Source organism: Oncorhynchus tshawytscha, linkage group LG28, assembly GCF_018296145.1.
Source record: "Oncorhynchus tshawytscha isolate Ot180627B linkage group LG28, Otsh_v2.0, whole genome shotgun sequence".
In the NCBI taxonomy this organism is placed as follows: Eukaryota; Metazoa; Chordata; class Actinopteri; order Salmoniformes; family Salmonidae; genus Oncorhynchus; species Oncorhynchus tshawytscha.
The window spans coordinates 8,910,036-8,937,554 of record NC_056456.1 but is presented as its reverse complement, the minus strand read 5'-3'; the positions used below and the strand labels follow the sequence as shown (position 1 = coordinate 8,937,554).

General features: G+C 41.8%; 1 protein-coding gene across 1 annotated transcript; it reads left to right on the top strand.

Moving 5' to 3' along the window:
- Positions 1–709: 709 nt before the first annotated feature.
- Positions 710–8,368, top strand: sirt6 (sirtuin 6). The gene is made up of 8 exons (XM_024391094.2): positions 710–930; positions 1,380–1,507; positions 2,609–2,791; positions 3,673–3,732; positions 4,906–5,001; positions 5,155–5,235; positions 6,731–6,854; positions 7,694–8,368. The coding sequence occupies exons 1-8, from the start codon at positions 865–867 to the stop codon at positions 8,105–8,107; spliced, it is 1,152 nt and encodes a 383-aa protein (XP_024246862.1). The 5' UTR covers positions 710–864; the 3' UTR covers positions 8,108–8,368.
- The last annotated feature ends 19,151 nt before the right edge of the window (positions 8,369–27,519 follow it).

The following is a 27,519-nucleotide window of genomic DNA, read 5'->3' as shown; positions in this document are numbered from 1 at the left end:
TTTTATTCTTCTTCCCATTACCATTTGCAGAATCTTCCCTTGCTGATCCTAGCTACCTCAAAATATTAACAATCTACCATTTACAATGAACCGGGCTAATTTGACTTCACATATCTCTTTCTCAACAGCCTTGGTTAGTCAGATTGGGTGTAAATGAGGCCCTGTGCTCTCATCAAACACCATCACCACTTTCCACTCCAACACATTATTACTATTGCTTCCTACCTTGGCCCTCTTTATGGTTTCTTTACTAGATGCTACACTGCTTTCAGTATCATGATCTCTCTTCTTCATGTCTTTCCACTACAGACCATTCCAGTCCTTGACCCTCATCCTCCTGCTCCATATAATCAGAACTGACACCCATATTGTTAGCATTAAAGCACAACTGGAACCTTTTCTCCATTTCGTTCCTTACTACTCGCCGCCATTTCGGCTGTCAGACTTCCAAACTTCTCACACACCAACAACTCATTCACTAAGTCGGATGTCCCACTCGTTAATTTTGCTTGAACTCGGTAGCTGAAGTCCTACTCGTTTCAAAATTGCCCGCCTGGAAGTACCGGAAATACTCGAAGAATGCCTACCGTGCAGCCACTTGGCTTCCTCTCATCACCATATTTGGTAGTGAGTGGAAACGCCAACCGGATGCTTCACATTTATACATCCGGTGAATTTTCTGTTTTATCTGCACTACAGCCAAGCCAAATAACTTATCAGTCATTTTAAGTAGAATCGTCCCTTATAGATGACGTCACCAAGCGGGCTGGTTTTCAGAAAGAAACAAAAGCTCATTGCGTTGAACGAGAATATTTACGAGAGCATTGAGGTATATTTCTGAGTTTTTGTTGAGGAGCTGCAGTAATGTCTGTAAACTACGCCGCTGGACTGTCTACATATGCGGACAAAGGTGTTTGCGGGCTCCCCGAGGTAAACACACAGGCAGGTGTTAGCTAGCTAGCTAAGTTACTAGTAGCTACAAAGCTTTTCGAGGATTCCCTCTAGTCTAGCCAGAAGTGTACCTACTACCGCAGCACAATATCCAATACTGCCAATATACAGGTAGTTCAAAACTAGCTAGCTAATACTATTATATCTCTGTTACACACTAAAGCTAACATGAACGCCAGTGTAGTGTTTCCCCTACCATTACGTTGTTGTTGCTGGTGCCCTAGTCCTTTTGGCACGTTTTGCCATGTTCTCCACACACTGCACCGGGCACCCCACTGAAATAGATGAGTCAAACCTGCCCTACACCAACACTACCCTCTACTCTCTCTCCCTTCTTTCTTACTCTTCCTCTCATCTTCATCCCCATCCTCCCTTCACTTTCCCCTCATCTCTGCCCCCGTTATCTCCCCATCCCTACTCTCTCCCAGTCGTTTGACAGTAAAGAAGAGTTAAAGGGGAAGGTGGAGGCTCTGGCCCAGCTGATTAGGGAGTCCCAATACCTGGTGGTCCACTCTGGGGCAGGCATCAGCACCTCTTCAGGCATACCTGACTTCAGGTAAGCCCATTACCCTGTACCGCTCAACCACTCAGAGTGCATCGCCATAGGCTAAAGAAGCACACTCTCCTCCACCTCTCCTTGGTTGTAAAAAGCTTGGTTCATGGCTATGCTAAACTGACACAGAGGATTTGGCCAGTTTAGAAATTTATTATTAGTAAAGGCTCGTTATGTTCAATGAACCTACTTGAATTGGATCAGTGTCTTTTTCTCGCTCAAGAAATTGAATGATGCATTTTAAACGATTCAAGTAAGAATATAGGAAATGTGAGTCAACACCATCCTCTTATTTGGCTGCAGTACTGTGGTATCAGCAGAGGGGGGCAGTATAGGCTAGCTTTAATACCAGAGCAATGATTGTACCGTAGTGTTGGCTGGATCTCTGTGATGTTGATTTTCACACCAACTTTCCAACGTTTTATTTTATATTACTTGTCATTACAATGTAATTCTTATTCTCTCGGTCTCTGCTTGTGTCTTCACGGGTTTTCCCTTTTCTCCAATGCTGCTGTCTGCTGTCTACATTCATATTTAATTCATCAGCCTTCTGTCATGCTGGTTTGTCTGCCTGCCTGTCTGTTTGTCCTTGAATTTAATTAATGGTCCATTACTGAAAAACCTAGGCATAAAAAGGACACGTTCCCCCCTAAAGCCAGTTTGCAGATTTTCATTGCTCTTCATGTCCAGCGGCCCTTTTCTCTAAAAGATAAGTACATAATACCTGGCTGACGTACTCCTCTAGCCTAATGACTGTCTTACCAAATAGCTGAGTAGCTTTGATCTGGTCTGAGCAGGCGATAAGTCACACAGTGAGAGGTGAGAGAGAGGGGGCTGTGTCAGTTAAAAGAGAATGGGAGAGAGGGGAATGCTATGGCCTTCATTCTGTATTCTCAGTATGTCTCGCTCTTCCTCTTGCATAGAAATGCATCTCTTGCCTTTTGAAGCCCGGCAGCTACCACAACAGATGCTACACCTTACTACAGAGATGTGGAGAGATTGCTTGACAGTCTGTCTTGTATGTTGCCCTGTCATAACCTTAGATGTGAGTGTGCGTGCGTTTGTACACACCTCTCACACTTCTATGTTGTCTCCCTCTCTCAGGGGTCCCAAAGGAGTGTGGACAATGGAGGAGAGGGGCGAGTCTCCCCACTTTGACACCACATTCGAGGAAGCTCGGCCCAGCCTCACTCACATGGCCCTGCTGGGGCTGCAGAGAGCCAGCTACCTCAAATACCTCATCAGCCAGAATGTGGACGGCATCCACGTCCGCTCTGGCTTCCCCAGGTAACACTCCTTTGCAAAAGAGACTCTGTATCTCAATGGGTTTTTCATGGTTAAATAAAATATGAAACCTGCTATACTATCCCAATGAAACACTACAATCATTCTCTGACCAGGACCCGTATGTATCAAGTGTCTCAGAGAATAAATGCAGATCTAGGATCAGTTTTGTCTTTTAGATAAAACATAAATGATAAGATTCTATGGACAGGAGGGACCTGATTCTAGATCATGACTCCTATTCTAAAAACTCTTTGAATAAGCCCTGGTCTCTCTTGTGAATAGGATTTCATAGAATTGGAACGGCTACAGCTAGAGAGTGAAATCAATATGATTCAATACATTAGCAGGAGAATACCATTATTCCAATCTATATGGTATTCAGTTGGGAAGGAAATGCAAAACTAAAGTACTCTGTTCAAATCAAAGTTTATTTGTCATGTGTGCCGAATACAGCAGGTGTAGACCTGAGAGTGAAATGCTTACTTACAGGCCCTAACCAACATTGCAATTTGTAAGTAAAAAATAGGTATTCGGTGAACAATAGATAAGTAAAGAAATAAAAACAACAGTGAAAATAACAGTAGCGAGGCTATATACAATAGCGAGGCTGTAACAGTAGCGAGGCTATGTACAGGCACCGGTTAGTCGGGCTAATTGATGCAATACGTACATGTAGGTATAGTTAAAGTCACTATGCATAGATGATAAACAGAGAGTAGCAGGAGTGTAAAAGAGGGGTTGGCGGGTGGGGGTGGCGGGACACAATACAGATAGTCCGGGGAGCCAATGTGCGTTGCTTCAACACTCATTTACATTCATATAAATAGTTTGTCACTACATACTTATGTGAAATAAGCAGTCTCTTTCTCTCTCTGATTCAGAAATCTGCTCTCTGAGTTGCATGGGAACATGTTCGTGGAGGAGTGTGGGAAGTGTGGCAAGTACGTCTGTTCAAACCACTCTTTGTGAAAGATGTCACACACAACGAATTCAAAAGAATAGAAATGTTATGCGCTTCACATTAGAATGAAAGCATAGCGAAACACAGTTCAGCCCATCTTGAACAAAAAATGTTATTTTGTGTGCCCTCAACTGGTTAATTCATACTGAACACACTCTCTTTGTCACATACACACGTCATATAAACGCCAGATTGATTAACCCTGCACTGTTTTCAATTGATGCTAAATCTTCTTATTGTTACCGCTTTTTTTCTTCACAATTTCTTGATATCCAATTGGTAGTTACAGTCTTGTCCCATTGCTGCAACCCCCGTACGGACTTAGGGAAAGGTGAAGATAGAGCGCCATGCGTCCGCCAAAACACGACCCCGCCAAGCCGCACTGCTTCTTGTCAACACTGCTCGCTTAACCCTGAAGCCAGCCGCACCAATGTGTCGGAGGAAACAACGTACAGCTGGCGACCGAAGTCAGCTTGCAGGCGCCCGGGCCACCACATGGAGTCGCTAGAGCGTGATGAGACAAGGATATCCCAGCCGGCCAAACCCTCCCCTAACCCGGACAACGCTCTGTGAATTGTGTGCCGCCTCATGGGTCTCCCGGTCGCAGCCGGCTGCGGCACAGCCTGGGATCGAACCCTGGTCTGTAATGATGCCTCTAGCACTGTGAAGCAGTGCCTTAGATCCGCTGCCCCACTCGGGAGGCATTGATGCTAATTGTAATCTAAATCTGCCAACACTGTTTCCCTACTTCAACTGTCAATTCCACAAAAATAAACAAGAATAGACAGACTTCTCACTTTCCATATGTTAACAACCTGAGGCAACTTGGGCAAGGGAGGCTGGCTTGTTAGCAGGGGAAATCCATTCCAGCAACATACTAATAGGAATCACTTATCTAGCCTTCAGCCACCATCTGTACTGCCCTACACGGGCATGACAACAGCAAAGTATTTACATCAGCCACCTCACACGCTCTTTAAACTCTTTGAAATGTGTTTGTTCGCTGATCTGTGTTGATAACTGTCACATGTAAAGTGGCACTGTCCATCAGAGTTCTAATACTGAATTATATGGCACTGCCTCACCGAAGGTTCTTCACCAGTAAGTCAATGTGAAAGGCATCACAGGTTCTGATGGATGTGTGGTTTTTCAGGCAGTATGTGCGGGAAAAGGTGATTGGTGTGATGGGGCTGAAACCCACTGGAAAATACTGTGTGGAGGTCCGGGGAAGAGGACTCAGGTCCTGCAGGTAACACACGCACACACTGGGGATTACTCATCCAGCTTCACTGTCTTGGTATTTCAGGGAAATACACTAATAAGATATCAGATCATCACGCTGTATCAGTACATAGCCAGGTGTCTGCTAAGAAATTACCCTAAAGTGTGTGTGTTCACACAGGGGGAAGCTCATCAGTACCATACTGGACTGGGAGGAAGCTCTGCCTGAAAAAGACCTCAACAGAGCCGAAGAAGCTAGCAGGTAAGAGAAAAAGATAGACAGACAGAGAACAAAAGCAGAGCACCTCCTTAAATAAGTATGTGTATTTCTGTTGGCCCTGTAGGTCAGAATGTTAGGTAACCCTGTTAACCCTGTTATATGGCGGCACAGTCTTCTTGTGTATGCCTCTATCTATTGATGTGCAAACCACCGCTCCATTTCTGGGTCAACTAATTCCCAACGTAATCCCCTTTAATGGATGACCTTTCTCCTCTTCATTAAATCTACAATTATGCGCGCACACACACATTGCACTTACAGAAACACCTTATTTAGATGTGTATTTGGGCTCTTTGCTATGAGGCTCAATTGATATCAGGTGCATCCTGTTTCCATTGATCATCCTTGAGCTGTTTGTACAATGTGATTGGAGTCCACCTGTGGTAAATTCAATTGATTGGACATGATTTGGAAAGGCACACACCTGTCTAGATAAAGTCCTAGAGTCGACAGTGCATGTCAGAGCAACAACCAAGAAATGAGGTTGAAGGAATTGTCCGTAGAGCTCCGAGACAGGATTGTGTCGAGGCACAGATCTGGGGAAAGGTACCAAAAAATGGCTGCAGCATTGAAGGTCCCTAAGAACACAGTGGCCTCTGTCATTCTTAAATGGAAGAAGTTTGGAACCACGAAGGCGCTTCCTAATGCTGGCCACCCGGCCAAACAGAGCAATCGGGGGAGAAGAGCCTTGGTCTGGGAGGTGACCAAGAACCTGATGGTCACTGACAGAGCTCCAGATTTCCTCTGTGGAGATGGGAGAACCTTTCAGAAGGACCACCGTCTCTGCAGCACTCCACCAATCAGGTCTTTTTATGGTAGAGTGGCCCGATGGAAGCCACTCCTCAGTAAAAAGGCACATGACAGCCAGCATGGAGTTTTCCAAAAGGCACCTAAAGGACTCTCAGACCATGAGAAACAAGATTCTCTGGTCTGACGAAACCAAGATTGAACTATTTGGCCTTAAAGTCTCAATGTCCCTGCCCAATCAGTGCCTGGACTTGAACCTGATCGAACATCTCTGGAGAGACTTGAAAATAGCTGTGCAGTGACACTCCCCATCCAACCTGACCAAACTTGAGAGGATCTAAAGAGAAGAATAGGAAAATTCCCCAAATACAGGTGTGCCCAAAGAGGACTTGAGGCTGTAATGGCTGCCAAAGATACTAAAACAAAGTACTGAGTAAAGGGTCTGAATACTTATGTAAATGTGATCTTTCAGTTTATTTGTATTTATAAATTTACAACAACAATTTAACCAGTTTTTGCTTTGTAATTATGGGGTTTGTGTGTAGACTGGGGAAGAAAAAGCTGTTTAAAGTAATTTTAGAATAAGGATGTACATTTACAAAATGTGGAAAGTCAAGGGGTCTGAATAATTTCCGAATGCACTGTATATAGCAGGTTCTATGGTGGTGGACCTGGTTGTTTATAGGTAATGATTATGGGTAATGTAGTTTTGTGGTGTTTCTCTGTCTAGACGGGCCGACCTGGCGCTGACCTTGGGTACCTCTCTGCAGATCAAGCCCAGCGGAGACCTGCCCCTCTTCACCAAACGCAAGGGGGGCAAGTTGGTCATCGTCAACCTTCAGCCCACCAAACATGTGAGGCTCGCAAACCACACGCACACACATACAAACTCCAACTTAAAAAACACATGAGTAACGCACACACTCACTCACATATACAAGCATTACGCTACACCTGCAATAACATCTGCTAAACATGTATGTGACAAATAAAACTATTTGATACACACACACACAACAATCTGTGCACCACTAAATGGACACGCACACAAACCTCAACTTACATGTAATTAACTCAATCACGCTGTATCCTATTAAACATGAGCTGCGAACATGAACACAATATCGGCCGATTTCCACAAATGATTGTTTGCACAGTTCAAATCAAGTAGCTCTCAGATGTTTACAGCCTGTTATCTTCAGAAGTTTCCTATTGTAACATAGAACCGTGTAATTCTAAGGTCTGGTGTTCCACAGAAGTTTCAAGCTAAAAATAGAAACCCAGCTGCATGAATAATTCAGCCAATGTGTTCAGTGAGATCATACTTGATTAATGACTCAACACATTCTCTCAGCTAATCCTACTGCAGGACCTGTAGAAAGTTTAGAGGCAATTCAATGATGGCCTATGTTCCGTAAGGAATACAAAGGCATAAGTAAGATGCAGTAGTGTCTTGATGTGTAGTCCTGCACTTGTCTGGGTGGTTTCACCCTTAAAGGTGGACAAGTAAAATTTTCGCAGCTGACGGTTCTCATTTGAGGGCCTGCCGTTTTTTGGATCAGGTTACATCACATGGTAAGTATATACTCCTATCCTGGCCCTTCTGTCGTTTGTGTTTTGCAAACACTGACGTGGTAGGTACTAGGTTGTTACTGGTCGAGGTCTCAAGCTCATGTTCGTTTCTGTCTGGCAGGACAAACACGCGCACCTGCGTATCAACGGTTATGTGGACGAGGTCATGAGCCAGTTGATGGAGCTGCTGGGATTGGACATTCCAAAGTGGGACGGGCCCACCGTCTGCGAGAGCTCCACCCCTGACCAGAAACCACTTCCTGCCATTGCTACAAAGAAGGAAGTAAAGAAGGGTGTGAAGAAAGAGGCTAAAAGGGAGGGTAGGAAAAGACTAGGAGAACCAAAGAAGGAAGAGGAGGATGAAGAGAAGATTGCAGTAAAGAAAGAGAGGGCGGAACAAACAACAGAAGAGCATGAGAAAGACCTGCAGGCCTGTACTGACTCTAACCCTATCCCAGTCCAAACACAGAATCAGGACCTGTCCAGAGGTGGAGACCAGAACGAGGGGGCCAACTCCCCAACTCTCTCCCTCTGACAGTTCAGACAGCCCCCAAGAGCCCAACAGAGTGAAGAATAAGCCAGTAGTGTCTTAGTATTGTCCCTTAATCAGTTCTTATACACACTGACCTAGAACAATGCTGCCTGAGACCAATGCAGAAAGGTCTGTGTAAGTGAGAATGTACAGTACCAGTCCAATGTTTGGACACACCAACTCATTCAAGGGTTTTTCTTTATTTTTGCTATTTTCTACATTGTAGAATAGTAGTGAATACATCTATGAAATAACACATATGGAGTCATGTAGTAACCAAAAAAGTTTTAAACAAATCAAAATATTTTATATTTTTGTTTCTTCAAAGTAGCCACCCTTTGCCTTGACAATTTTGCACACTCTTGGCATTCTCTCAACCAGCTTGGAATGATTCTCCAATAGTCTTGAAGTTGGGTGATTGAGGAGGCCAGGCCATCTAATGCAGCACTCCATCACTCTCTTTCTTGGTCAAATAGCCCATACACAGCCTGGAGGTGTGTTGGGTCATTGTCCTGTTGAAAAACAAATGAAAGTCCCACTAAGTGCAAAAATATCAAATTTGTACTCATCAGACCAAAGGACAGATTTCCACTGGTCTAATGTCCATTGCTTGTGTTTCTTAGCCCAAGCAAGTCTCTTCTTATTGGTGTCCGTTAGTAGTGGTTTCTTTGCAGCAATTCGACCATGAATGCCTGATTCACGGAGTCTCCTCTGAACAGTTGACGTTGAGATGTGTCTGTTACTAGAATTCTGTGAAGCATTTATTTGGGCTGCAATTTGTGAGGCTGGTACCTCTAATGAACTTATCCTCTGCAGCAGAGGTAACTTCCTCATGAGAGCCAGTTTCATCATAGTGCTTGATGGTTTTTGCGACTGCATTTGAAGAAACTTTCAAAGTTCGTCATTTTCCGGATTGACTGATCTTTGTCTTAAAATAATTATGTACTGTCGCTTCTCTTTGCTTATTTGAGCTGTTCTTGCCATAATATGGACTTAGTCCTATTTGGTAAAAGACCATCTTCTGTATTCTAGCCCGACACAACAGATTGGCTCAAACAAATTAAGAAGGAAAGAAATTCAACAAATTAACTTTTAAGAAGGCACACCTGTTAATTGAAATGCATTCCAAGTGACTTCCTCATGAGGCTGGTTGAGAGAATGCCAAGATTGTGCAAAGCGGTCAAAGGTAAAGGGTGGCTACCTTGAATAATCTAAAATATGTCCTTAACCATTTTGGTTACTACATGATTCTATGGGTGTTATTCCATAGTTTTGATGTCTTCACTATTATTGTACGTTAAGCGTTTGACTGTTACTGTATACCTCTGACAGAACATAGGGAAGGCTTGATTAAGTAACAGGGAGAACCAGCAGGAGTGCGGCTCTCTAGTGAACATTTCTCAGCAATACAGATATAGAGAAGGGAAAGAAGAGCCTTGAATATAATAGTAATCTGACCATGAAGACATGTACACAAGAAGTGCCAGAGCAAGGCCACCCAACACCACACAACCAACCATACTTAAAATGTATGCATGCATGACTGTAAGTCGCGTTGGATAAAAGCCTCTGCTAAATGGCATATAATATTTATTACATTTTCAAACACAGATAAGTGATGTATGGGTCAATCACCTGTTTAGAACTCTGTAGTAGAGCACTACGACATGGTGTCTTGCAGAGGGGGCTAACGGGTGTAAATTGAAGGCAGGTGGTGTGAAATGGTAAAAAGTAAGTGATTTTGCCATAGATCTAGCATACATGATCACATCTGTGTTTTGTTAGACACTTTACTGTTTATTTGGAGTACGGACACTTCGTTTAGTGATGGGCATTACACTGGGATTTCTAATGCAGTCTAATTTTGTACAGCCATTCTAGAATTCTTTCGCCTCGCAACTCAGTAACTCCTTCCTGTCATGGGAATACTATGACAGGAAGTTTGTTTTGTTATTGTATACTCTGCTTCTTGTCACTGTCAAGCCATCTGTCCTAGTTGACTTTCTCTTTAACTTTTATTTAGAAAGAATGATGTAGTTTGTTGCAACATTGTTTATTTCTGTACCTTTTTTTACAGATGTTTTGTAATAAACACTTGATTGTCGCTGTGTGTGTCTATCTGAGAGACGTGTTTGTGTGAGTGATGTCCTAGTTTTTCTGTATGGTTTCTGCTTGGTCCATTTAGCTCAAGTGTTCTGCTCGGCAAACCCAGGGCCCTTGTGGTAAATGCATGTGCTCCATTTGTGTGAGGGGACACTGCTTACACCCATCTGACCTGATTATACTCAGGGGAAGTGTCTAGGTTTGTTAGGGACTAGAGACACCAGAGCCCTATACTACGTAGCAGATTTTGAAGAGTTGGCGAGGTAACTTTGTTCAACGGAGTTCAACTTGGGATAACCGGTCATATGAAAGTGTCTCACCTTTTAGCGAGGTACATTTCTATGGCAACGAATCCTTCAGAACTAACCTGCTACGGGGCAGGCTAATTCAAGGCCAAATCCACTTTCCCTGAATGAAATGACTGAGCCGCTAGTTGAGTATCAATGAAATCAGATTCCCTCCCTCGCAAAGATTGCATCATCCCCTTCATTTGAGTGAAATTACTAATATTTTATTAATCAAATGTTTTATTAATAAGTAGGTAAAGTAGCTATCACATTAAGTCATGACAGGATGCATTTGAAAGTTTTACGCACAGTAAAACTTGTATGACTTTATCAAAATAATTTTATTGGCAGGTGCGGAAGAAGGTGCTTGTGCATTGAAGCACAACAAAGTCACATCAAAGATGGCATTAATAATACGTAATACAATTAAAACGGCACTTCTAGCCTATTTCACACCATAGTCTGCTGAATTTGCAAGAACTTTTTTTTCATGTTGATTTCAGCAAAAATTAGAACGTGACACTGACCCATGGATTTATGTTTCAGCATTGTCTCAATGAAGAGTTCGGCTAACAATGCGTAACATGCACGCACAGTTACAAGCCTGCTAGAGTTAGCATCTGGGGGACAAGCAATATCCACCGTCGTACGGATGAAGCCTGAGCTGGAATGTGAAGCTAACTGAAGCTGGCTAGCTTTATAAAATCCTGAGTAGATTTAGCTTGCTTTCGTAATATACCATTCTGGCAGTTCCAAAGCAATCATCTATTAAGAATGCCATGGTTGAACAGTGTTCACTCACACACCTTGAAGACTCTTGCCAGTGGACATCTTGCCAGTAGACACTCCCAAAGTACTCACTCATCATCTTCGCTTGCTCTTTGGAGCTTAACGCCTTGACAAATGGATCTCTACGCCATCTTATTCTGGGCCAGGCCCGAGGCTTTGTAGGTTGTCCTCCGACTGATCGGACCATCTGGCTATTTGTCTTCCTCTTGGGTGTGGCCAGTTGGTGGATGGCTCTTTGAGGATAAGGGCAAGCTCCAGAGGTGGGTTTGATCTGACCAGGTGACTGAACAGTCAGTGTCGGAACGATCTGACCAGGGAGGAGACTGGGTTAGTCATAGAGTTTGGGATGTGGTCGTGACATGTGATGCCATGACATGCCCTGTATGCGGCGTAGGCACTTAGAGTCAAAGGCGTCTAGACAACGTGTGAGGTCTAAGGTGAGGGTCCAGGTGAGGGTTTTGTTGTTTCCAGAGGATGTTTGGACTGGCCATGGCTGAGGCTGCCTGGCAGAATTTGTAGGTGGATGTCAGCTTTGCTCTTGCAGTCAGTTGTTAATTTGCTTCCAAGGTAGCAGAACTTAGGAACAACGCAGACCTGGTGGGTGTCCACAACAGGGCTGGCTGGAGGGGGTTCGAAGTCACTGAAGGACAGGATCTTAGTTGTCGCAGCTGATCAGAGGCTGAGTGGCTGGCTCTCCTTATTCATGATCTCAAGGGCAAGGTGTATGATGTCCAAGATCTTGGCCAGGATTGCGACGTCGTCCCCGTAGTCCAGATCAATGAAGCTGAGGCTGCCATAACTGGTACCGCACGTGTCGGGCGACAGTCCGAAGCCATTACGAAGTCTATGTCTGTGGTAAAGATGGTACGTGCCATGAGATAGAAGCTGTTTTTCAGGCTCTCAGTCCCTGCTTTGATGCACCTGTACTGACCTCGCCTTCTGGATGATAGCGGGGTGAACAGGCAATGGCTCGGGTAGTTGTTGTCCTTGATGATCTTTATGGCCTTCCTGTGACATTGGGTTGTGTAGGTGTCCTGGAGGGCAGGTAGTTTGCCCCCGGTGATGCATTGTGGAGACCTCACTACCCTCTGGAGAGCCTTACGGTTGTGGGTGGAGCAGTTGCCGTACCAGGCGATTGTGCATATCAACGTGCCAATGTGCCAAACTGACAATGACAGACAGAAGGCCAGTGTGAGTGGAGACACAATCAGTTAACTGTATGAGGCTACTACTGTGAGCTAGAGAAGAAGAGATGGTTACACAATTGAAGTGGCTTGTTATATTACTCTGTGCAAAAATAGTGTTCGACCGGATGTAGGTTAAAGCTGGGATCTTAGCTTTGATCCACGAGGGATGCAGTGTCTGCTTCATCCTTATCTTACCATTCGTTGATCAATTTAGTGCCAGGGATGAATCAAAACCAACAGAATTTGTGGCCCTTGATAACTGGAGTTCCTGCCCTGTCTTCCTCAACCCCAACCACAAGCCCATCCTCCAAATAATTGAGTCCCTGAGCAATGTACTTGAACTCTTTGGTATTGCTTGCTCTTTGGGGTTTAGGCTGGGTTTCTGTATAACCACTTTGTGACATGTGCTGATGTAAAAAGGGATTTATGAATAGATTAGATTGATTGAAAACTTATCTTGACATTTCTGCCATAGAGTTTTGTCTCTATCAGGTATCACCACCTGTGTGGAATAACTGTTGCTTAATTAGCTGATAAATTTCTCAGTATGATTGCATAATTTCCTCCAGTCTTCCTAGGCCCAGTGAAAAGCATGAACGACCCCCTTCTTTTTCTATATTTACCACAAGCAAAACCATACTCCATATATTCTCCCTATCTAGAAGGGTAGAGCTTCTAAAGCCTATTTAGTTGGTTCACCATGCAGGTTATAGATTTAAGTGCTTTTTCATTCCCCATATAGAGAAAAGCACTTCAGCTCATTCTGGTCATGGAAGTAGACACAGTGTGATTTGATAGGGAATGTGCCATTGTCTAGGGCAGTGTGGATATAGGATGTTGCCATGGCTACTTCACACAGCTGCTGTTGTTTTCAGGCGATTTCAGTGCAGTAGCAGAGACGTAGAGTGGCTGTTTATTAGATATCCGCGGTTGCTTTAAGGGAGTCAATGTGGGGCTTTCAAACACAAATCAATTTACACAATACTTGCCAGCCAGTGAGGTCTGACTGCGATGTGGTGAAATATTGACATGTAATCATCACACAAATACTACCCATCAGATAACTTTCTAATTTATGCTTTTAAATGACATGTTTACTAGTATGAAATACCAGTGAATGCATGATGCTCCCACTACCGCTCTGTTTCCATTTTGTGTTATGTATGATTCATAGTTCATAAACATTAGTCACAGGTGGCAGCACTACACGATAAGGCCCAAGTCAATACAGACCCTCTCTGCTGGCGTCATGGTAACCTCAGCAGATAAGCAAATGAGGCTGAAGACGAGGCTGAAGATGAGGTGTGTTGTGGAATTAGAGTTTAGAGGAGTGTTTGCTTGACTGCACATCACATCATCTGTGTATGCAGAATACATCTTCAGAACACATATTAGGCATATAATATGGTTTCCGTTTACCTTTGTCTTGAAAGTGTTGTCTCACCTCCTGAACCCCAAACCTGATTCAACTTATCGTGTTGATTCGACTTGTTCATAAATATAGAAGTTATGTCACTTGTGTTAGTGTTGGGATGAAACAAAAGCCTGCACACTCTGTAGTTCTTTAGGACCATGGTTGGCTGGTAACCACTGCAGTTCCCTACTGTTTGAAGATATTGGGCAGAAGGAGCTGTCCAGGGTCCTGAAATGTTAAGCCCCCGTGGTGGTGGTGCTGCTGAATGGACAGCTCTGATCTCCATTAATTGTATATAACATTTACATTTTCATTATATAAACATTTACATTACATGAATACATTACTTAATACTTATACATTTACATATACTGTACATACTACATTTTCTCATTTTCGTTGCATTCAAATGGCCTTCGAATGCCGACCATTTCAGACCAGCAACAGCCAGTGGCGCAGGTCCTCTTAAATGGGTTTTTGTTAGGCTATAATATATGTACCCTATGGATAATATTCTTGTAATATTCTTTTATTTCCTCTAAAACATGTTTCCCTGAGGATCCTGTAAACCTAATTTTACATTGTTAAATATGTGCATCAATGTTTAACCTTACCACTAACCTCTTCTTTACTGTAAGTGGTGTTTATTTCATGAAACAACCTTCATCTCTCCAGACATAGGATGCCACTCTTCTCTTGACTTGATAATAATGGTTATACCCACACAGACACACTTAGCATTCCAGTTCAGTGCAATCATCTTTACCACAGTTCTTCTGAAAATACCCAATGTTTCAATTGCTGTTTTTATCACAAGTACATGCCTTTTTCTGGTTGGAATAAAAAAGGCTAAGATTATCTGACAAACCACCACAATCTTATCATTCGTGCTCTGCTGCTATTACTGGCGCAGCAAAATAAACATATGCAGTTCATTTTAATGTATAAAAATGCATATTCAAGATGATGTGATAAAAATGCATTGAATCAAATCAGCATAATGACAATGTATTGATGATTATCATCATCAGTTATGTCAGTTATGTTATCATTTATAAGCTTTATGCTTTTCTCAAACTGAAAGCGCTCTACATTGCATGGGAGTAACTCACGTCTCACATCACTTTTAATCTCCCCGTCCTCAGCCTGATGCTGTTTGTTTTAATATTGGACTAGATTGAAGGTAGATATCTTCCTCTCTCAGTCCCCTAGAGCTGTGGACCGTGATTTGATCTTGGTGCTTTCTACTAGTGATGTGGGGGGAAAAATGGATATAGGTACATATCGCAATATTATGTTTGGACGATATTATATTGATATGTGACTCCAAGTATCGATTTGTAAATAGACAGAAGTAAACTCAGCAAAAAAGGAATCGTCCCTTTTTCAGGACACTGTCTTTCAAAGATAATTAGTAAAAATCCAAATACCTTCACAGATCTTCATTGCACAGGGTTTAAACACTGTTTCCCATGCTTGTTCAATGAACCATAAACAATTAATGAACATGCACCTGTAGAATGGTTATTAAGACACTAACAGCTTACAGATGGTAGGCAATTAAGGTCACAGTTTAGTGTCCTAAGAAAACTTAGGACACTAAAGAGGCCTTTCTACGGACTCTGAAAAAACACCAAAGAAAGATGCCCAGGGTCCCTGCTCATCTGCGTGAACGTGCCTTAGGCATGCTGCAAGGAGGAATGAGGACTGCAGATGTGGCCAGGGCAATAAATTGCAATGTCCATACTGTGAGGCGCCTAAGACAGCGCTACAGGGAGACACGACGGACAGCTGATCATCCTCGCAGTGACAGACCACGTGTAGCAACACCTGCACAGGATCGGTACATCCGAACATCACACCTGGAGGACAGGTACATCACACCTGCAAGGACAGGTACAGGATGGCAACAACAACTGCCCGAGTTACACCAGGAACGCACAATACCTCCATCAGTGCTCAGACTGTCCGCAATAGACTGAGAGAGGATGGACTGAGGGCTTGTAGGCCTGTTGTAAGGCAAGTCCTCACCAGAAATCGCTGTTAACAACATTGCCTATGGGCACAAACCCACTGTCGCTGGACCAGACAGGACTGGCAAAAAGTGCTCTTCACTGAAGAGTCGCAGTTTTGTCTCACCAGGGGTGATGGTCGGATTCGCGTTTATCGTCGAAGGAATGAGCGTTACACCGAGGCCTGTACTCTGGAGCGTGATCGATTTGGAGGTGGAGAGTCCGTCATGGTCTGGGGTGGTGTGTCACAGCATCACTGGACTGAGCTTGTTGTCATTGCAGACAATCTCAACGCTGTGCGTTACAGGGAAGACATCCTCCCCCCTCATGTGGTACCCTGACATGACCCTCCAGCATGACAATGCCACCAACCGTATTTCTCGTTCTGTGCGTGATTTCTTGCAAGACAGGGATGTCAGTGTTCTGCTATGGCCAGTGAAGAGCCCGGATCTCAATCCCATTGAGCTTCGTCTGGGACGAAGGGTGAGGGCTAGCACGTCTGTTGGATCAGAGGGTGAGGGCTAGGGCCATTCCCCCCAGAAATGTCTGAGAACTTGCAGGTGCCTTGGTGGAAGAATGGGGTAACATCTCACAGCAAGAAATGGCAAATCTGTTGCAGTCGATGAGGGAGAGATGCACTGCCAGTACTTAATGCAGCTGGTGGCCACACCAAATCAAATTTTATTTGTCACATACACATGGTTAGCAGATGTTAATGCAAGTGTAACGAAATGCACCAGATACTGTTACTTTTGATTTTGACCCCTCCTTTGTTCAGGGACACATTATTCAATTTCTGTTAGTCACATGTCTGTGGAACTTGTTCAGTTTATGTCTCAGTTGTTGAATCTTGTTATGTTCATACAAACATTTACACATGTTAAGTTTGCTGAAAATAAATGCAGTTGACAGTGAGAGGGAGTTTCTTTTTTTGCTGAGTTTATGTGGACACCGGGATTTGGCTATTTCAGCCACACCCGTTGCTGACAGGTGTATAAAATCAAACACACAGCCATGCAATCTCCATAGACAAACATTGGCAGTAGAATGTCCTGTACTGAAGAGCTCAGTGACTTTCAACGTGGCACTATCATAGGATACCACCTTTCCAACAAGTCAGTTAATAAAATTCTGCCCTGGTAGAGCTGCCCCGGTCAACTGTAAGTGCTTTTATTGTGAAGTGGAAACGTCTAGGAGCAACAACGTCTCAGCCGCAAAGTGGTAGGCCACACAAGCTCACAGAACGGGACCGCCTAGTGCTGAAGAGCGCAAAAATTGTCTGTCCTCGGTTGCAACACTCACTACCGAGTTCCTAACTGCCTCTGGAAGCAATGTCAGCAACGGAACTGTTTGTCGGGAGCTTCATGAAATGGGTTTCCATGGCCGAGCAGCCGCACTCAAGCCTAAGATAACCATGTGCAATGCCAAGCGTCGGCTGCAGTGGTGTAAAGCTCGCCGGTATTGGACTCTGGAGCAGTGGAAACACTTTCTTTAGAGTGATGAATCACACTTCACCATCTGGCAGTCCGACGGACAAATCTGGGTTTGGTGGATGCCAGGAGAAGGCTGCCTGGCCCAATACATAGTGCCAACTGTAAAGTTTGGCAGAGGAAGAATAATGGTCTGGGAATGTTTTTCATGGTTCGGACTAGGCCCCTTAGTTCCAGTGAAGGGTATTCTTAATGCTACATTATACAATGGCATTCTAGACAATTCTGTGCTTCCAACTTTGTGGCAACAGTTTGGGGAAGGCCCTTTCCTGTTATTACAAGAACTTGACTGGCCTGCACAGAGCCCTGACCACAACCCCATCGAACACCGTTGGGATGAATTGGAACACCGACTGTAGTAAGCCAGGCCTAATTGCCCAACATCCGTTCCTGACCTCAGCAGGTTCCAGCGCAATTTCCCAACATCTAGTGGAAGCCTTCCCAGAAGAGTAGAGGTTGTTAAAGCAGCAAAGGAGAGACCAACTCCATATTAATGCCCATGATTTTGGAATGAGATGTTCAACAAGCAGTTGTCCACATACTTTTAGTCATGTAGTGTATATATTTTTGCGACTGTAGGTAGCGTTAGCTAGCGCTAGTTGGCTGGCTGTACCTGAGCCAAAAAAGCGAAGAGATTTTTCATCCTATCGCTTGTTCTCAATCTTCTTTTTAATTAATGCAAACATGTTTTCAAATAGTGAGCCAACAAACTTTAATCACTTTTATTTCCCTGACTGGAACTCATTTTCTCATGCTCTTTTGTCTCTTTGCAGCAGACATGTAGTGAGCAATTTGGACATCAAATCGCAATAAAATCAGTTTCGAATTGCCATACAAATGCAGTACCAGTCAAAAGTTTGGACACACCTACTCCTTCCAGGGTTTTTCTTTATTTTTACTATGTTCTACATTGTAGAATAATAATAAAGACATCAAAACTATGAAATAGCACATATGGAATCTTGTAGTAACCAAAAAAGTGTTAAACAAATCAAAATATACTTCATATTTGAGATTCTTCAAAGTAGCCACCCTTTGTCTTGATGACAGCTTTGCACACTCTTGACCTTCTCTTCATGAGGTAGTCACCTGGAATGCATTTCAATTAACAGGTGTGCCTTGTTAAAAGTTCATTTGTGGAATTTATTTCCTTCTTAATGTGTTTGAGCCAATCAGTTTTGTTGTATACAGAAGATAGCCCTATTTGGTAAAATACCAAGTCCATATTATGGCAAGAACAGCTCAAATAAGCAAAGAGAAATGACAGTCCATCATTACTTTAAGACATGAAGGTCAGTCAATCTAAAAAAGTTCAAGAAGTTTGAAAGTATCTTCAAGTGCAGTCGCAAAAACTATCAAGCGCTATCTCATGAGGACCACCGCTGGAAAGGAAGACCCAGAGTTACCTCTGATGCAGAGGATGAGTTCATTAGAGTTACCAGCCTCAGAAATGTCAGAAATAATGCTTCACAGAGTTCAAGTGTTCAAGTAACAGACACATCTCAACATCAACTGTTCAGAGGAGACTGCGTGAATCAGGCCTTCAGGGTTGAATTGCTGCAAAGAAACCACTACTATAAGACACCAATAAGAAGAATGGTCTTGCTTGGGCCAAGAAACACGAGCAATGGACATTAGACCAGTGGGAATCTTTCCTTTGGTCTGATGAATCCCAATTTGTGATTTTTGGTTCCAACCGCCGTGTCTTTGTGAGATGCAGAGTAGTTGAACTGAGGATCTCTGCATGTGTGGTTCCCACCATGAAGAATGGGGGAGGAGGTGTGATGGTGTGGGGGTGCATTGCTGGTGACACTGTCAGTGATGTATTTAGAATTCAATGCACACAAGCAGCATGGCTACCACAGCATTCTGCAGCGATACGCCATCCCATCTGGTAAGGACTTAGTGGGATTTCCATTTGTTTTTCAACAGGACAATGACCCAACACACCTCCAGGCTGTGTAAAGAGAGTGATGGAGTGCTGCATAAGATGACCTGGCCTCCACAATCACCCGACCTCAGTCTAATTGAGATGGTTTGGGATGAGTTGGCCCATGAGTGAAGGAAAAGCAGCCAACAAGTGCTCAGCATATGTGGAAAGTCCTTCAAGACTGTTGGAAAAGCATTCCAGGTGAAGCTGGTTGAGAGAATGCCAAGAGTGTGCAAAGCTGTAATCGTGGCAAAGGGTGGCTACTTTGAAGAATCTTAAATATAAAATATATTGGGGATTTTTAACACTTTTTTGCTTTCTACATAATTACATGTGTTATTTCATAGATTTGATGTCTTCACTATTATTCTACAATGTAGAAAATAGTAAAAATAAAGAGAAACCCTTGAATCAGTAGGTTTGTCCAAACTTTTGACTGGTACTGTATATATGTATAAGATATATATAAGATCTGTACCTTGTCGTGGAAATTTCCTCTATTTACCAAATCATGAGATCAAACCACACACAAGTCAGAGTTAGTTATCAAAGTCCATCTTTAATTATATGAGCTCTATCACAACCCTGTGACTCTCAGATCAATTCGGTGTCTATCAATGAATTCTCTGAGAGTCCCTTCCACATTTCAACTGAGGTCCTTTATAGCAAAGACACACACAGGATAAGACAGCATCGGCATAATTCATCGTTCAGCTTTGTCTCCTTTCTCAAACTCAGAACCATAAACCAATCCTCCATATCAACAGGCATATATCAAATCCATCCTATCTTGACAAGATCACAGAGACACACTGACTGGCACACAGACATTGTGGAGCCAAGAGATACACGCTTGACCTCTCCCCTCTCTCCTGCCCAAACAACTTGGTCTTGACATAGAACAGATACTGCAACCCCGCCACAGTATTATACAAAAATAACATACTGATGAGAAGTAACTTACAAACATATGATGAATATAAAACATCTTACCTATGTTACCAACCAATTCTGATTATTCCCCAACATTCCCCTCTCAAGGGACATTGTCCCTTCTAAAGAATCAGAATATTAATTACATACTCAATATAAAAATTCAAATCCCCTCAATGCCAAATACCTTAGCTTATATGTAAGCTTTCTCCCTTCTGAAACTAAGTTTACAACCTTTATTCTACAAGACAAAAACACATGTTTAATAACACAGAATAATCCATTTGAGGAAAATAAAAACATAACATATTTATGCTCTTTAAGTTACATGAGAACCAGTGTCTAAACACAGGCCTCCTCACAACATATAGGACAGACATCCCCCTAAAATCTCATGCTCAGAAATGTACTCAGGAATACAGAATAGGGCAGTGAAATCATTCATATTCCAAATCTTAAGTAACAACCCAACTATTTATCAAACCAATATTTAGAATAGCATTCCTCAGTGATTCAAATTTGTCTTATCACTCAAAGTAAAAACCTCAATTTAACACACATCAATATTAGCAGATTTACTTACATTCAGTATAATTATCCCATAATTCTACTACTAACTTTTTTAATCATGATTATAATACAGATCAGTATCTCAATGCATTCTTAATCTAAATTACTACAATTTACATGGTGTAGACCTCTTCAATCAACCTGATACCACAAAAGTATAAACTATTTAATGGCACAGTTGACCAACCCCACCCTCTCAGGCACGGCATCTTCTGGCGTCTCTTTCGTTTTTCTTCAGATAGCTTTACAGTTCAAAGTGGACGGCCCATGATAATGTCCCAATTTCAATGTTTCATCTTTTACCACTCATGTCTTGTCCATTCGTCAACCAATATACCAGCATCATAAGAAAATGTTAGAACAGATCTTTCTCCATGATCACTTCAAGTGGACTCATCACAGTATGAGAGAAACATGAAAGCAGTTGATAGCTTAGATCTGAGACTGTACACCAATTTCTGGCTTGGTTCTTTTCTCTCGGTAGAAGTGGTTTGGAAAGCCTCCTTCAACGCCTTTGTCACCCTTCTTCAGCCAGTTAGAGGGGTTTTGAGGTACACAACACCATTCGGTCCAATTATCTCTTCCATGCATTAAGATACCGTCTGATGTCACTTTTCATGATAACCTCGAAAGAACAGATCAGAACAACAGTTTAGTTCAGTTCATTAACTACATGATAAATGATTACTTTTACCAATTATTCTTAATACACATATCTAAACATATTTCACAGAGAATATCAACACATTCTATTGAAACTATTCTTTCAAATTGGTTTATACTCCCCATCTCACTGTCAACTCCATCGTAGAGCCAAGGATCAAGAAGTTAGACCTATACCCCTCGGGAATAGAACAAAACAAACACACTATACACTCAATAATACAATACACTCCTTCACATATCACTTAAGTTGTATAACTTCAATTCAAACCCTCAAAAAACTGAATCCTCCCCCATGTTTTACACACATGTCTCCGTATGAGAGTAATGTAAAACAAAATTTCAGCTAACCTAATCAAATTAAAATCATAAACTGAAAAAAAACGTTTAAAAAATTATTTAACCCCCATGGCCATAGGAAAATAGACTTAAAGCAGCATATCCTTAGTTAAAAGCAATGCCCTCTCACTCTTCACAGTGATCCAAATTACAAATATGGCTCAGAAACATATTCACCAATTACACAAATTATCTTGAAAGCAGTAAGCAGTAATGACCATAATTTCATTATCCAAATGGCTTTCCAATGCGGGTGATCAAGCCACAACGGAAAGTCATCAGAAGGTCATAGGTCATACAAAACCCTTCAAAGCAGTGTTTTTCACTATATGAAACCATTTGCAAACAATAATCAACTAGTTCCAACATTTTTGTATTTCCATGTTCCCAGAACATTCCTTTATCAAAAGAATTTGCGTGTGTAAAACAAAAAACTTCCAGGCCCCCTCCAATGTGGTAGTTTATGGCCTCAATTTCACTCACTCTCCCCAAGAGTATAGTCCCTGGAAACATTCCAGAGAGAGACCGTGAAATATCAATTTTCCCAGAGAAAACACAAAACACTTAGTATTCATTACACTACATCGATTCAGAAACTCAAACATGAACTATAAACCAAACCTAATGATAATTCCACTGTATCTCAAATCATTAATCATAAGTTTTAATCACCATCAATGTATATGTATGATACAATGTTTAATTAAGTTAAATCAACTCCTAAAAAAAACCTTTAATCAGCAATCTAATAATTTCAACCTGTTGATATAAATTTTGTAAAAACCAATCCTGATTTTTTTAAACAAATCTAAAATCTTTCAAAAGTTGGCGCTGTCTCATCAGCGTAAAAATCTAAACAAACTTATTATTTTTCCCACTCATATCCACAAAGCTTTCATTCCCCAAAACATATGAAATTATTTTGACTATTGCGGTAACAACACTATAATTAAAATCTATGATACTCCCCCACTTAACATATTAGTTTAGTCTTCTGCCAACAGGCTCTCATACTACTCAATCCAGCAATCACCTTTAATGACCTGACATTGCTCCACATAATGGAAACATACTATAATGTTAGACTACATGAACTTTCCTGCTCAAATTAACTGGTGTTACTTAAACAATCAAACCAAGAATCAATAACCATCAGAATCTATTCTCCCAATGTCTTACTCACTCACATCTTTCAGATCTCTCTTTCTTCCTCTTCCAGTGGGCAAAAATATAACCCCTCTCATTTCAACGTTTTCCTAACCTCTATCGTAAGATTAAAACCCCAACTTTATAACTTCCTCTTCTCTTTGCTCTCCACACTTATGAAATGTATCCTATTTCTTTAAAAATAACACACGCAGCGCCAAAATTATAACAAGTGTCAGTCAATCTATAAGAATGAAAAACATTTCGGTAAACACTTTCTATCGCCATTCTCTCCCCGCTATTATTCCGATTTTTTTTTTAAACTTAGGTAACTGTCTTCTCTATTGATACAGTAATTTAAATACGACTCAATTCTCAATACATTCCAGCAGATAATTTAGTGAACAGACATCGTCTTGCATCAGAATTGGCTTCGTTATTATTTTAAGTTGAATTAGTCTATCAATGTAACCTAAACAATCTATTAAAAACGTTCAATTTATCCCTTCTATCAATTTGAACCAGACAAGCTATTAAAACGTTCAGTTTATATCTTATACAAACACTAGCGACCATAACTTTCCAGGCAAAACATTCAAATAGATTATTTACAATCAAAAACTCAGAATTCAGCCAGCGCAATGACTGGGAATGGAACCCACTGAACCACTAATGCTATGTGGAAAACTAAGATTCTCCGCAAATAAACCCCATTTACAAGTAAAATCAAAATACGTCACTGTCGGCAATTCCCAGAAGAATAACAGCCCAATTTTAAAAGTACAAACGTTACTCCAGCTATGATTCTCAAATTCCAAATGAATATATTAGCAATCAAAGAATAAAATCGACAGTTAATGACTAGGAAACAGATATTGCGCCTTTTAATAAAAGTAGATTATGTTTACTTATGCAACGTATTTCAATTACTTTACTACATCACATTAATCACGCAATGATAATTAGTTTGATGGAAAACCTTAGGCTTTGTACGACATTATAAATTACATCGAGATTCCCCATTAATTCTCTCTAACTTTATTCCGTTTATTCAATAAATCCCGCAACTTCTCTCATACTGGGAAGAAAAAATATAACATGTTCAGACCTTAAGGGCAGTTCAATTTAAAATGTTTCACCCAGACGGAGATAATCCAATATGCGTTTTATAGTTACATCGTTAGGGTAAGATAACCAAAAGTGGACACACTCTAATCAGTTTCTAGAGCTCAATTTTCCAGATTTTGTAGATTATTTTAATAGTGCTTAAAAACTTCATTTTTATCAAATTATCCATTTAAGATACCAACTCAAAACCTACGTACGTCTACGAATGGGTGGTTTAAATTGTATCTTATCATTCTCAGCATTACTTTATCAAATCTCTAGTAATTGATTATACACACATACAATTTATCATAATTTCAAATAATTCACAGAATCCATATAAAACTTAAGAAATCTTAGGTACTCACACAGAACTTTAAGGATCACCCACACAGGATTGGTCAGATGTTCACACAGAACTGGTCAGACGTCCACACAGAACATCAGAACATAAAAAAGTTTGCCCACACAGAGTCAACCCTACCCCGCTCACACAGAACGGTCCGACAACTATTACCTAGTGATCCCATAACAAAATACTCACACAGAGTAACCCAGGGCATACCTGGCTAGCACATTTAAAATAATTGGAATTCACCACATCTGAGGGTCACTTAGACAAATCACACAGACGCACAGAATGAGGTCCTTCTTCCAATAGGGCTTCACCAAGTGCCGTGTTTCACCTAGAACACACAGTCCCCTGGCCCCTCACCCCGACAGACCTCACCAAATCCCCACTGTGATCAATTCAGTGTCAGGAGGGCTCTTGGTCACTGGTTACCGGACAGTGCAGAGTATCTTTTGAGTCCACAAAACCCCCAGATTACTCTCCTCTGACTCGGCCCTGCTTACGCCGCCAAGGTGCCTTCCTTACAAAGCAATTCACGCTCAGAGTATACGTAACAGGCATAATTTAAAAAACTCGACTTCAAATCTGTGTGTGGTTCGCTCACCTTTTTCTTTAAAAAAACTCAGTTCGAGATGTGGTATCCACTCGGCTCGCTTCCTCTCAGATCAAAGGTTGGTCCATCTGCTTCGTTCCCGAAGTGTGGTTTCCCTGAGATCCCAAGTTTAGGGGATCCCTCGTGCACGATTTATTTACCTAGATCGTAGGAACGGTCACAGAGTGAAGATTCACATCCCCTCCTCGTCGCCAAATGTCGTAGAAATTTCCTCTATTTACCAAATCATGAGATCAAACCACACACAAGTCAGAGTTAGACAACCCTATGACTCTCAGATCAATTTAGTGTCTATCAATGAATTCTCTGAGAGTCCCTTCCACATTTCAACTGAGGTCCTTTATAGCAAAGACACACACAGGATAAGACAGCATCGGCATAATTCATCGTTCAGCTTTGTCTCCTTTCTCAAACTCAGAACCATAAACCAATCCTCCATATCAACAGGCATATATCAAATCCATCCTATCTTGACAAGATCACAGAGACACACTGACTGGCACACAGACATTGTGGAGCCAAGAGATACACGCTTGACCTCTCCCCTCTCTTCTGCCCAAACAACTTAGTCTTGACATAGAACAGATACTGCAACCCCGCCACAGTATTATACAAAAATAACATTCTGATGAGAAGTAACTTACAAACATATGATAAATATAAAACATCTTACCTATGTTACCAACCAATTCTGATTATTCCCCAACAACCTGACCTAATGAAGGCTAGATATAGATAGATAAATAAATAAGTGCATAGCAGTGATGGTTGGCCTTCAATAATAATACTTTGACAAACTGTTAGTGGAATTCTAAATTCCTCTGTATTATTTCCCAATCAGAATTATTACTCTGTCAATGCATTCTAAAGGGATTGTAAGACCCAATATTTCTATAAGAAATGGACAGAGCCCCGGTCTTAAAAGTCAGGTAACAGTGTTTAATTCAAGAGAGTACTGGGTACATACACATTTTGCCACAGGTTATAAACTGAAAATGACGTCAGCGTTTCCTAAATGTTCTATCTCTTCATATGACACCGGTAGAGAGGCCCTATAGTTCTCGAGCCTTCCCTCCTCTCCTAAAGCCAAGGTCAGTCACTGTAAATCAGCATTCTAGACCATCTGGAGATAGTCCGTCCCTGCCATCTGGAGATAGTTCATTCATTTGTACAAAGGAACAGACCGTCATTATTACTAAACTCCTGACTATATTATATACAATTAGGAATGGGAGCAAGAGAGAAAATTCATATATGTACAGTACATTATAGCATTTGGAGTAGTCAGTTCTGATTGGAATGTATACATAATTAGTCATTTCAACTATAATTTCCTCCAACACAAACCTGGCTGAGCTCTGAAATCCTTTCATCTCTATTCACAGTGCTCGAGTTGCAATATGTGCAGTAAAGCAGGTTGATGAATTATTGCATTCTGAAATCAACTGTGGATGTAATTTTTTTGAGGCTATGGTATCATTGTGCGCTTTTGAAATCTTCTGCTTTTGATATTCTCTTGTTGTGTTCTTGTCACGCCCTGATCTGTTTCACCTGTCCTTGTGCTTGTCTCCACCCCCCTCCAGGTGTCGCCCATCTTCCCCATTATCCCCTGGGTACTTATACCTGTGTTCTCTGTTTGTCTGTTGCCAGTTCGTCTTGTTTGTCAAGTCAACCAGCGTTTTGTCTCAGCTCCTGCTTTCCCCCAGTCTATCTGTTTCTTGCCCTCCTGGTTTTGACCCTTGCTTGTCCCAACTCTGAGCCCACCTGCCTGACCCTGACCCTGAGCCTGCCTGCCGTCCTGTACCGTTGCCCTCAACTCTGAATTATCAACCCCTGCCTGCCTTGACCTGTTGTTTGCCTGTCCCTGTTACTGTAATACACTTTGTTACTTCAACAAAGTCTGCATTTGGGTCTTACCTGAAACCTGATAGTTCTCTTATCCCCCAGGCTCCCCTGTTCTTGCATATTCAGTAGTTTTGACACTTGCTAGGGTTTGTTTAAAGATTTACGTAGACCTTAGACAAATTTGCCGCTGGTGCTGTATTCTCATTGATTTAAGACTGTCATAGCTGCATACTCATATTCACGTTGAAAACATAAACATTATAACATTATTTCACGTACCTGCAAGATATGTTTATTTGGATTGTTATAAAATAGGAAAGCTATACAAAGCCATTTAAGGTATTTTTAAACCATATTCTTTAAAAAAAAAGCTGGAGACTCTTACCTCCCTCACTAGCTTTAAGCACCAGCTGTCAGAGCAGCTCACAGATCACTGCACCTGTACATAGCTCATCTGTAAATAGCCCATCCAATCTACCTGATCCCCATACTGTACTTATTTATTTATCTTGCTCCTTTGCACCACAGTATCTGTACTTGCACTTTCATCTTCTGCACATGCCACCATTCCAGTGTTTAATTGCTATATTGTAACTACCTCGCCACCATGGCCTATTCATTGCCTTAACTCTCTT

Coding starts and splice junctions, on each gene's coding strand:
- sirt6 (XM_024391094.2), top strand. CDS start 865: ATGTCTGTAAACTACGCCGCTGGACTGTCTACATATGCGGACAAAGGT. Junction 2,792..3,672: donor GTCCGCTCTGGCTTCCCCAG/GTAACACTCCTT, acceptor TCTCTGATTCAG/AAATCTGCTCTCTGAGTTGC. Junction 5,236..6,730: donor AGAGCCGAAGAAGCTAGCAG/GTAAGAGAAAAA, acceptor TTCTCTGTCTAG/ACGGGCCGACCTGGCGCTGA.